Source organism: Eleginops maclovinus, chromosome 5 (genome assembly GCF_036324505.1).
Source record: "Eleginops maclovinus isolate JMC-PN-2008 ecotype Puerto Natales chromosome 5, JC_Emac_rtc_rv5, whole genome shotgun sequence".
In the NCBI taxonomy this organism is placed as follows: Eukaryota; Metazoa; Chordata; class Actinopteri; order Perciformes; family Eleginopidae; genus Eleginops; species Eleginops maclovinus.
Genome location: NC_086353.1, coordinates 18,069,796 through 18,081,985, shown reverse-complemented (window position 1 = coordinate 18,081,985; position 12,190 = coordinate 18,069,796). Strand labels below are relative to the sequence as shown.

Sequence of the window (12,190 nt, the reverse complement as noted above, 5' to 3'; positions counted from 1 at the left end):
AGCAAACTTACTAGAAGATCTTTTTTTTGACACTGTGTCTATTATTGCCAAGGTAACACCAGCCCCGACCCTCTCTTGATATCATATTGTGGGGCATTTTAATGAGGACGTGCCAAAAAACCATCTAAAGTTTTTCCAACCTGCCTGCTTTTTTCAATCACTTGACGATTTAAATAGCAGTAATAATTAGCTAGACATTTTTTGTTTCATAAAGGCTTTCACACTATGGCTGCACTTGACATCGTATGGTCCCATACTAACACACCGCATACTGCATACTCTACCTGTCTGTACTGCACACTGCGTACTAAATTAGAGGCTATTATATTCTTACTGTTCATCACGATGTTAGTGGCTCAAGAAAATGCAGATTTGAAGTTAAGTTGAGGTTTCTTCATTTCAACATTTATAGATGCAAGTCAGGATATTTAAATCAGCCACAGCCAATGTTATCATTGATTTCCTTGACTTGCAATCAGCTCTCATCAGAAATGTAACATTTCTCTCATTTGTAAATATTTGAAACAGGAGAGGAAAGCTGCTCCCCTTCTGTGTTTCAAAAGACAATTCTCATTCCCCTTTTTTCTCTGGTCAGCCATGTTTTCCAGCTTTTCTTTTATGTTTCTCACATACAGACTGCCCACAGGACAATAATGTCCTGTGACAGGCTGGTAAGGTCAACCCTCGGGTTGTGTGATAGTTTCACTCCAGGGGATTGTTGTGGAGATGGGCATAGACCTTCCCCTCTTTTACACACCTGACACTCAGATATTTACTAAATGCTGTGTGTGTGTGTGTGTGTGTGTGTGTGTGTGTTTGTGTGTTTGTGTGTGTGTGTGTGTGTGTGTGTGTGTGTGTGTGTGTGTGTGTGTGTGTGTGTGTGTGTGTGAGCGGCAGGTGGGGGGCAGGATCGTCTTTCTACCACAGTGTTTTCCATAGAGAAGAAATGAGAAAGAAAAGAGGTAACATGGTAACACAAGTCAAGGATTATTGTTATGATCATGGAAGCATATGAGCATCGTGTATCTGACTATCTGCTGCCACAGTGCTCTACTGTGTGTGTGTGTGTGTGTGTGTGTGTGTGTGTGTGTGTGTGTGTGTGTGTGTGTGTGTGTGTGTGTGTGTGCAAGTCTAACATAAAAATAGTCTGTTTGACATTTTCAAATGACTAACATTTAAAGATGCACATGATGAGACATGCTTGCTTTCATACTCAAAACAAATAGATACTGTGACAAGCAGAAAATGTTTTAAATCCAGAAATTACCTTTATAGAATGCAACAGATATGAATTGGAATATATGACAATGATAAACTGATTATCATGTTCAATGTTCTCTTGTTTGTTTAAGAGCGTGTGTAAGAGAGGCTGGGGACTGAACACTTTCACCTGTTATGAAAGCTGTGTTTCCAGGACTGACTGACTGAGTGCATAGTAAATGTTTTTTATTATTCCTGACCCATCAATCAATGCAAATCTAAGACACCCCAACACCAATTAACTCTTTCGTAGCTTTGAACTGCAAACACTTTATCAAAGTGCTTTACATGCCCACAAATGGACACAGGATAACACAAGAAAAGTTAGCAACCTGTTGCATCACCTAATCCTCCCTGGCAGGGTTTCAGTTTTATGTGACAGTGGGAGTCCTTTGTTATGCCTGAACTGATTTTCTTCTCACTTTGGTTACAACAAACCATAATAGTGCTATGAGACCTTACCAAGCGAAATGAACGAGCTGCTGGAGTGATTTGTTGTTCTCATTTAAGTGTAAAGTCTGTCAGAATGGCCTTTTATTCTAACCAACACAATTTCCATGATTTGTTTCTAAACAAGCCTAGTTTAGTTGTCTCTGCTAATGATTTATTTTTAAAACAGCAATCAAAAACATTTTGAAAAAGACTACTGCATACTAAGATAAATGTATTTAAATGTCATCTAAGATGGCAAACATCCAAACAGGATATCAACAGCAAAATAATTAAGTAAAACATGTATTTGTTAAAATAAAGTGTATTGGTGCTTAGATATCTACCATGTACATTAAAATGTCTGTATTGAACAAATTGAATAAGTAGCTTTTTCAGCGGCTGGAGTCCAAGCTGGAGTCCCAGATTCAGTTATATCTGTTTAATACTTACTGATATATTGTGTGTGATTGGAATGAACCAGCTGTTGTTTCATCTGAAGATGTACTGTATCTTTAGAAAAAGGCTAACCTTGTACTCAAATTACACTTTTCTTTCCAGCAAAGTGCACTGGCCTTTAGTTGGTTTTCAAATAATATATGATGTCATTGGAGTAAACAAAGGAGTCTAACCCAAACAAGCAAACAAACAAACCTATATAACACACTACAGGAGAGTGTATACCCCAAACAGCATAATAGGGTCTCTTTCAGGAACGCTGTGGAGGTTTTCGACCACAAGTAGAGCTTTGGATCAATATTGCTGTGAGTCCCTGTATTGTTGGTTTTCTTCCATGCGTGTTCAAGCTCAGTAAGTGTCACTGAATCTATGAGGCTTTGTTTATAAGAAAGAGAACACCTTATCCCTTTAAATAAGCGTATGTTTAGTGTCTTAGTGTAAAGCACTGCATCATCATTTATACAATGTCAATTGTGAATTTAATATTTTGTATGAATATCGCCGCTATTGCTGAAGCAAACAGAGAAAATCCTATTAGGCTACCTGATGTTGTTAGGACATTTTGACGGGTGACAGCTGGAAATAACTACACCTTGTCGGTCAATGTGATTGAACGCCACATGCCCTCCCCCTCTCTCACTCTCTCAGCAGAGAGATGTGCGGAAAGAAAGTAGAAGAAGGAGCTGCTGCTGACACATTCTGCTCAGCACCACGGACAGCGGACGATTAGGAGCCTGGGCACCAGCTATCCATCGATATTTTTTGAGAATCAGAAGACTGAATGGACAATGAGGAGTTTGGTTTGGGGATTTGCTGATTTTGATTGATCTCAAAAGTATTTTGTGCTGCTTGGCTAATTAAGCGTGTTGATGCGTGAGTTAAAAACGTTGCTTCGCTTGGCAGTAAAAGTCGTTAAGCAAAGTTTAGTTCAGATACCATTCAGGCATAACTTACACCGAAAGTATACCCTAAATTAATTAAGCAGGTGTTATTATATAGCTCTTGGCAGGTCTGCGGTGCGTAAAAGCCGTGCCACTGTTACCAGCGATACTCCCGCTTGACTCGTGTGGCCGCAGATGGATTGCGTGCGTTTGCAGTGTCATGTTGAAAGTCAGTGCTTTGAAAACCGCGAACACCGGTGAGTAATTACGGATATTACTCCTTGTTAAAATACACTGTTGAATGTAAGATACAAGGCAACATGTTAGTGTTTGGATTTGGCTCATGACGCATGGTAAGCATTACAAGGAAATGAAAACACACACTTGATCATTCCAATAAGAGAGTAACAGTTGTCAGTACACGTACATGCTATGGGTCATTTTCCCCATCAGATGCCTACTGAGAGAGTAGGCTAAAGCTATTCCAATAGCAACTTTCCCTTTTAAATTAACATACAAAAATAGGAAAAAGTACAAAAACAAGAAAAACGTCAGCGGAAACAAAACTTGAAATTATACAAAAATGACAAACACTCAATATCTCGATGTGAGACAAGGCTCTGCATTTAAAGGCTTCTACACACTGTGATTTGTTTCTGTTCCAAAGTATACATGGAAACTTACATAGCCAAAGTAATGACATTCTTGTAAATCAGTAAAAGACCTGAGAAAACAAATCTACATCTGGACTTTGGCATCTTCCTCTTTGAAACCTACCATGGAGCCCCTTGAGCAAAGCAACTGGTTTCCCCTGGCATCAGACCTCAACTCCTCCTCTGCAGCCCCCCCATTGCCTTTCCTCTTCTCCAACTTCCACCTCTCCAACATCTCCTCCAATATGTCCACTCAGAGTGTCCCCTTCCAGGGCAGCAGCACCCTGATGACCGCACTCATCTCCCTCACAGTCTTCATGGTGGGTCTGACCGGCAATACTCTGGCCATCTACGTGGTGCTGCGCTACGCAAAAATGAAGACAGTCACCAACATCTACATCTTAAACCTGGCTGTGGCTGATGAGCTCTACATCATCGGGCTCCCCTTCCTCACCACGCAGAACGTGCTCTCTTATTGGCCATTTGGCACGTTCCTGTGCCGCGTGGTCATGACAGCAGACTCCATGAACCAGTTCACATCTATTTTCTGCCTGACAGTAATGTCCATCGACCGTTATCTGGCTGTGGTTCATCCAATCCGCAGCACCAAGTGGAGACACCCCCGCGTGGCCAAGGTGGTGAGCGCAGCTGTGTGGGCCGTGTCCTTTGTGGTGGTCCTGCCTGTGGTCATCTTCTCTGATGTTCAGGTATAAACTTCAGTCCTACATCGGCTCCCCTTTTTCTGTTTAGCTTCAACTAAAGTGTAGGGTCCTTTGAAATCGTTACGGAGAGAGGGTCCCAAAATCCTCCAAGTTGCACCACCATTTTTCTACAGTAGCTTAGAATGGACAAACCAAACTTTGGCTCTAGAGAGAGGCAGTTGAAAGATTGAAAGATTCAGTTTGTGTTTACTAAAGGCCATCACAGGTTATCCAACTTGGTTTGAAAAGGAGGGGTGAAAGTACTGGTTTTCAGTTGGTTTTGAAGTGCAACCTCACAGCTAGAGAGCAGAAACTCATACAGACTTGAACTTTAATAGCTCCCTCTGACAAAAAAAAATCCTTAATGTTCTAGTCTAGTTTAAAGCTCATATAGATTTAGAAAACATAGTTGGGTCATCCCTGCTGTTCCATCCCAAATTGATTTTAAAAGAGGGAATCGATTAAATATTCATAGTCATGTAGTTCAATATTATGTATTACGTTTTTAGATTGATCAAGTTGAATTGAAGCTTTTTATTATCTAGCTAGGCTTATTTTTCTCATACTGCCGGAGCTGCAGCACCTCTTTTAACCCTCTGTCCAATGGAGGCGTTTCAGGCAGGGGGGAGAAAATGCTTGGGAATTTAGCCTTTGCAGACCATTTACTAGCACAAAAACATATATAACACACTACAGGAAAGGGAAAACCCAAAAACGCATAATAGGGCCTCTTTAAGATCATCTCAAGAAATCTCTTACAATATAAGAAAGAACAACCAAAATGATAACATATGATCAAGATCAGACTGCAAGGGATAGTTTGATTTCTGCAAAATACACTGAACTCACTTTCTTTTTGAGAGAAATACAAGGAGATTGATTCCACATTTGTGTCTGTTAGGTTAAATGTGGAGCTACTGTAAGGGCATCACAGACCTGGCCTAGTATTAAAGCTGGACATTATAATATATATGTTCTTGTATATGATAAATACAACTGGACTGAAACATTTGCTGATGGCTAAATCATAGTGGAACATTTCCTGTAGCAGCCAGATATTTCATTAAGGCATAGGTGGAGACCAAAAACAGAGCTAAAAGAGAATGAATGTTAAAAGAACATGGTGACAAGAAATTCAACTCCAACTGAGTAATATGTCTCCTTAGACTTCATTGGAAGAATGCTTTTGTTTTCTTGAACCTTTTGAATATTCAAACTATATACAAGACGTGCTTTGATGGAAAGAACACTAAATTAGTTTTTGAACTAACTTAATATCTGAAGGTATTATATGAAAAAATAATAATGAAGCAAAACTTTTAAACATAAAGGTGGATGGAGAATGTACTGCTGAAGGCTGTTGGTTTGATAACAAAAGTTACTTGCAATGTCGTTTCTGTAAGAAAACACGATATGTAACACAATAAAGTCTGGAATTCTGGAATTCAAGATAGCAGAAAATGTATTTGAATTTCTGCAAACATCGCTTTATGCCTAAAGTATAAGCTTTATAGTTTCACTTGAAGTCTATTGTTATCTTCGCATTTGGCTCCCGGTCTGACTGAGCAGATAATTGCTTAAGTTTGATTTGTTTTACTTAGGTGAATTTAATTTCCCTTATAGGACACATTTAATTCCTGCAACATGAACTGGCCAGAGCCAAAGAACGCTTGGTCAACGGCCTTCATCCTCTACACCGCCACAGTGGGCTTCTTTGGACCCCTGCTCATCATTTGCCTCTGCTACCTGCTTATCGTTATCAAGGTGTGTTAAAATGTGTGTTAGAATGTGCGTTAAAATGTGTGTGGTCTTGTTCTGTTATAAAATATTGATAAATTCAATCATACTCAACATCCTAACCACATTTGTATCCCTTCAATCACCATTATATGGGTGCAGATGAAGTCATCAGGGCTGCGGGCGGGCTTTACCAAGCGTCGGCGTTCGGAGCGCAAGGTGACGCGGATGGTGGTGGTGATCGTGGTGGTGTTTGTGCTATGCTGGCTGCCATTCTTCATCATCAACATAGTCAATCTGGTGGTCATCATCCCAGAGTCCAGCATCACTGCCGGCATCTATTTCTTTGCTGTCATCCTGTCCTACGCCAACTCCTGTGCCAACCCGGTGCTCTACGGTTTCCTGTCGGACAACTTCAGGCAGAGCTTTAGAAAGGTAGGTTAAATATCCTCAAGGCAAGGGTTGACACTTTAGAAAATAGACATATTTGCTTTCTTGCAGAGAGTTGGATGGAAGATACCACTGTCATGTCTTTTCATTTAAATGAAGCTAAAGGAAGTAGCCCAATAGCTTAGCTTAGCATAATGACTGAGAACAGGTGGCAACAACTAGCAGTACTTTCTAAATGCAAAATAATCTTCCTAGGGTTACCTGACATTGACTGGTGGTGCATCAACATGCAAAGTAAACTTCAAAGCAAAATCATTTTTACTACTACATTTGCTTACGATTCTTTCGACTTGGCTACACCGCCTACCTCAGCAGCACATGTGCGTTGTGGAATCTCTTGCTGTTTCAAATTAAAAGCCTTTTTCAATTAAAAACATAAGGCTTTTATTGTGAAATATTTGCAGGAGCTACTTTTGGAATAATGAATTGACTTGCGAGGTTCCATTATTTAGTAGTACAGGATTTGAATTGTTGAATAACGTTATTCATAGGAGAAACCTTTAATCAAAGGTAAACTCAATAGAACTGACAATACCTGGTATATAAGGGTTGGGTTGAAGAGCTTGACATGTTACTGTTTATTTTACTTTCTGTCGACCCAGCTATCAACAACATATTCTTTTAGGGTACCTTAAAGTCATTTTGTGTGGTATTTGTGAGGTGTTTACTTTGGCGCAGTCTGCTCTTAGTATCAAGACTGAGAGCATTACACGGTGCTTTATCAAAGAGATTATGACCCAAGGATCTCATAGATGACACCAAATTTCAATGCAATTGTCAAATAGTTTTAAAAGCCAAAATAGAACAATATGAACGATGCTAAAAGAAAACTATCTTTGAAAATTATGAATTGAATTTCTGTTGTCGTGGTTCTGCAGGTTCTGTGCGTGGGGAGTGTGAGGTGCAAGACCAACGGTGTGGATGACGGCGACCCAAGCGCTCCTCGCACGGAGAAAACCACAGCACACGACTGCGTCCTTTTCTCCCAACGTAACCAGGCCTACCACGACCCCCAGAACAGCCAGGTACTTTGTGCGTTTGTGTGTGAATTTCTTGTTGTTGTTGTGTGTATATATATGTGTTTGTAGGCACATTTTTGGGGAAACAAAATGAGAATTCAAGTGATTAGAAAAAAAAAAAGGAAGACTGGAAGGTTTTGGTATCTAGTCACAATGACATGTTCACACAGCAAAGCATCATTGTCAGTATGTAATGTTGTCCTTGATCTCTTTTGAGTTGTACTAACTCTTCACTAAGTGACTGACTCTGACTCTATACCCACACTCACACTCACCACCAATTAGTGTGATGCATCAGGCTTGGCAGGAATACTTATGCAGGTTTAAACACCATTAAATTAATCAGCAGGTGTGTGTGTGTGTGTGTGTGTGTGTGTGTGTGTGTGTGTGTGTGTGTGTGTGTGTGTGTGTGTGTGTGTGTGTGTGTGTGTGTGTGTGTGTGTGTGTGTGTGTGTGTGTGTGAGTGTGTGTGTGTGAGTACATCAGGGAGAGAGGTTGGGAAGGGAAACAATTTCAACTCCCTGGAGCACTGCACTTGTCCAATTAGATGACTTTTGAGAGTGCTCTGGATATTTTCAGAAATATAGGTTCAATTATGTGGAGAAATGTAGACACTAAGCAGATTGCATTTAGAATATTAGTTTACTTAAACAGTGTCTAGATCAGCGGTTCCCAACCTTTTTCGACTCAGGGCCTACTTAAGAATCAAAAAAATTTCCACAGCCCATGTTCAACCATTAACAATAGGGAAGCTAAATAAAGTTCTCAAACTCTCTATTTCATTTATAAAAGGAGCTGCCCATCAGTAATTATCAGAAACAAGAAACTGAAAAGTGAGGGGCTGTCTGCGGTAGGCAAATTAATAATATAGAAATGCATTCTTATACATAACAATTGCACATATGTTACACGCATCAGATGTAGTGAGGTAAATCACACATACAACGGTGCAGAAAAAACCCAAACATCAAAACTAGCCAAAACAAGTGCATTAAATAAATAGGCCTAAAAAATGCTGTAAATGCAGCATGTAGGCCCAGCCAGAAGCAAGAGATGGCTTCGCGTCGGGCTCCCTGATCAGCCGGTGTTTTTTTCCCCATAATGACCGCCTCGCTGCACATTATCCCTTACTTATACACTTGGATAGTTTTAGCTGTGGATGTTTGTTTGTTTTTACCAATACCGACCAATCAGGTGCATTATCAATGTGGTTCCTGCTATCAACTTTCAATTTAAGTTTTGGAAAAAAAATTACTTAAAATGTTAATGTTTTGCAAATTATTTGGCGACCCACTTGTAATTCCTTTGCGGCCCACAGGTTGGGAACAGCTGGTCTAGATAAGAGAAACTCCATGGATTTCCAAATAACATGAATAACTGACAAAGCAACTTAGACTAACCAAAGACAACTAACTACCCAAACTAATAACTATCCCACCTATTACATAGTATTTTACTAAAGAAATCAATAATTATGGATTCAAAAAATATTTTGTTGCCTTTTCCAGAGCCTGTAATCTGATTGTATTCCATAAACCTTCTTCTGCTTTTATATGCAGTAATTGAACAATCAAAATTGAGTATTTAACAAAGCTGTATATTAACAATGAGATAAATAATACTGGAATACATGCATTGCTGCATTGTTACGAGCGAAACTTTCATGTGGGTGACCTTAATATACACCATGTTATAATGAATGTACATTCAACCCGGCTATTTCCCACAATTCCATTGTGTGTAGTTATATTTCTGCTGCTAAATGCTTAAAGGTGGGGAAAATGGCTTGTCCTGCACACACATACAATCAGGATATTTTCATTGATAGATTCAAATGATCAAGTAATGATCAAAGCCTGCGGCAGGTTCAAAGTAATCATTGCAAAATGGCATGTTATTATTCACATTTATCTTCCTTTCTCTGCCCTAACATAATGAAACCAGATAATCCAAACGTGAATTATCTGACTTCCCACTGCTTTTGCCGCCCTTTTCCTTTATTTCTCTTCCTCTGCCTCCAGATCTCTCCTCACCCTCCAGGTTCGCCTACCTCCCACACAGCAGCAGACCTGCACCGCTCCACCGCGACACCTCAACCTTTCTCCTCTTGCCCAGGAGTCGGACCCCCCACTCTCCCGGTAAACTCCCCAGCGGCCTCCATGGTAACCTCCATGGTAACCCCGGCTGATCTTCCCACCATCACTGCCCTGACTTCGCCGTCCTCCCCCTCATCCATAGCTCTTCCGCAACAGTAGCCAGCAGTCGATGGATATCAGGTGTTGTAGGAAGTGAAAAGAAAGAGGAGGAAATATATAACATGATGTCACATACAGTAAGTGGAAGCATGGGGTGAGAAAGAAACTGAAGAAGTGAATGCTTGAATGCATTTCCAACCTAAAAGGCATTTCCGGGACTATATTCTGACATAAAAACTCCCTCTATGTGCATTTCAACATTTTTGATCCATTACGGTGAACAATATCATCATCATTTACGAGCTACGGTGAATGTCCACCTGTATGAATCGCCCGGCTGTTCAACTTCTTTCCATCTGACACAAGTGCCTTTTCAGACTGCTTTCAGCTATCATCACAGCTCCTAAACAGACAGGAACATTACATCTACAGTATGTTCTTTCACTTTCTGTATATCTGTCACATAACCTGTTAAAAGGTAATTACTTATTAGGAGCAAAAAATGCCTTCAAGGACATATTTCAATGCAGCGGAGTAGATTACCCGCAGGTATATTAAATGCTTATTTAGGGAAACCGGGTATTACAAAGTTCTCTTTTTGCAAACCATATGTTGTGATTAACAATAGTATTATAAAATAAAGCTTTAATGAAACAGCTAAAGTACTAATTTAGTGTTGAGTTTTTCTGTTTTATTGTAAAGATGCATTGTTTCCGTTCTGTTTCAAGCTTCTTCTTACTTTGGTCTCCTCACTTAAAGAAGATGAACACCTAAATTCAAACAGCATTATCTTATTTCAATGGTGCAAAAAAGTTACATCAGTACAATTGTGAACATTAGCTACTCTCTCTCCAAACCAGCTGTCAAATCTGTGACTTCATCAGGTTGAAGTCTGGAGCAGCTCCATGGAAAATGAATTATTGTTTTATTTATTCAAATACCCAAACAGCTTTTTTCCATTGAGGTGTTCTCAGCCCTGAAACAGAACATGTATCCATTTATTTAGACGATTCCCCTGAGCGCTGTGTGTCTCACCTGTAACTCTGCTTTATCGTCTATGGAGCAGTTTTAGACTTTACACTTTGACAATCACAAATTTGAGTTGGAGCAAACGTCGATTTTGGAGAAAACTGTTAATGTTTACAGCACCACAGGAGTAACGCGTATAAGAAGAAGTTTGTACTAAAGTGTCTGTTTGAATTCAAATGAAAATGTGGATAGCTTCGTGTTAAAAAGTCTGCTGTAACACTTTCTGTGACTATTTTTCATAAGATGGCTTGCTTGCTTGCACAGGAAACGTGACTCTATGCCTGCTAAGTGTTTTTCTGTACACGTTGCCAGCATTGAACACAAAACCTCTTACCTCTCTGTAAATATTGTATACCACCTAATGTGTGTCCCTGTGCATTTGCGTGTCATGTACGTGTGTGTGTGTACATTCATTTTGCACATCTAAATTCAAGCTTTCTTTCTGCAGAACATGTGACGCTGGTACATCCAGGGTTGATATAAGCATTACAGTATTGTAGCAAGTGTTATTGTGTGACCATGTTTTGCTCAGCGCCTTGTTAACTGTACAATATATTTTATATATATATATCTATATATACAAACAAAGTGGCTATTTTTGATCAGTCCCACAGCACAGTGGCCTGCAATATTGTAAAAGTGTCTGCCCTTAAGCTTTTATTATGAACATTCTGTGTCGTTTCTTAGACAGATTGGAAAGGATTAAAGGATAAAAGCTGGTCTAACATATAGGAATAAGGATGAGTTCAAGAATTCACAATGATAGATGTTTTTCAGGTATCTTCCCTCCTCATTTAAGAAAACTAATCAAGGGCACACGTTGAAGACAATGGAGGGTGATCAGAATGTAGGGCAAATTGAGACAAATTGTATATATTATCATATTGTGTAAGTTATTGTTCAGATGCTTCAGTGCAGTATGTTTGTTGTGTTTCTCTGTAATAAAATGCTGTGATAAAAAATAGACACTTTTGCACCTAATGTGTCTATATTTCAGCAGGTGATGGTTGATTATTTTACAACCAACATGTCAACAACTCGCAGGGCAACAAGCCTCTCATATCTTTTATTGAGGTGATTTATATGCAAAGATGATCATATCCATAGCAACCAGTTGTCATTCTTGACAGGGAGTCACACACACACACACACACACACACACACACACACACACACACACACACACACACACACACACACACACACACACACACACACACACACACACACTCAAATAAATACTCTAAGATACACTTCAAGGTTAACAGCAAATCTCCATGCTTAAATGATACTTGAATCCTAAATTTATGAATGAATACTTTTCCTCAGAGAAGGCATGAATCAGATCCTTTCTGACTCTTTCTCCTTTTCTCAGAA

General features: G+C 39.6%; 1 protein-coding gene across 1 annotated transcript; it reads left to right on the top strand.

Moving 5' to 3' along the window:
- The first annotated feature begins 3,807 nt into the window (after nt 1–3,807).
- LOC134864827 (somatostatin-like receptor F_48D10.1) lies at nt 3,808–11,642 on the top strand. Its single transcript, XM_063884116.1, has 5 exons — nt 3,808–4,389; nt 6,007–6,147; nt 6,283–6,555; nt 7,449–7,595; nt 9,611–11,642. The coding sequence occupies exons 1-5, from the start codon at nt 3,808–3,810 to the stop codon at nt 9,842–9,844; spliced, it is 1,377 nt and encodes a 458-aa protein (XP_063740186.1). The 3' UTR covers nt 9,845–11,642.
- Nucleotides 11,643–12,190: the final 548 nt, after the last annotated feature.

Bases quoted from the DNA above. Each gene is read 5' to 3' on its own strand.
- LOC134864827 (XM_063884116.1), top strand. From the start codon at position 3,808: ATGGAGCCCCTTGAGCAAAGCAACTGGTTTCCCCTGGCATCAGACCTC. The intron at 6,148-6,282 runs GTGTGTTAAAAT...ATATGGGTGCAG, and splicing joins ACCTGCTTATCGTTATCAAG to ATGAAGTCATCAGGGCTGCG. The intron at 6,556-7,448 runs GTAGGTTAAATA...GTGGTTCTGCAG, and splicing joins TCAGGCAGAGCTTTAGAAAG to GTTCTGTGCGTGGGGAGTGT.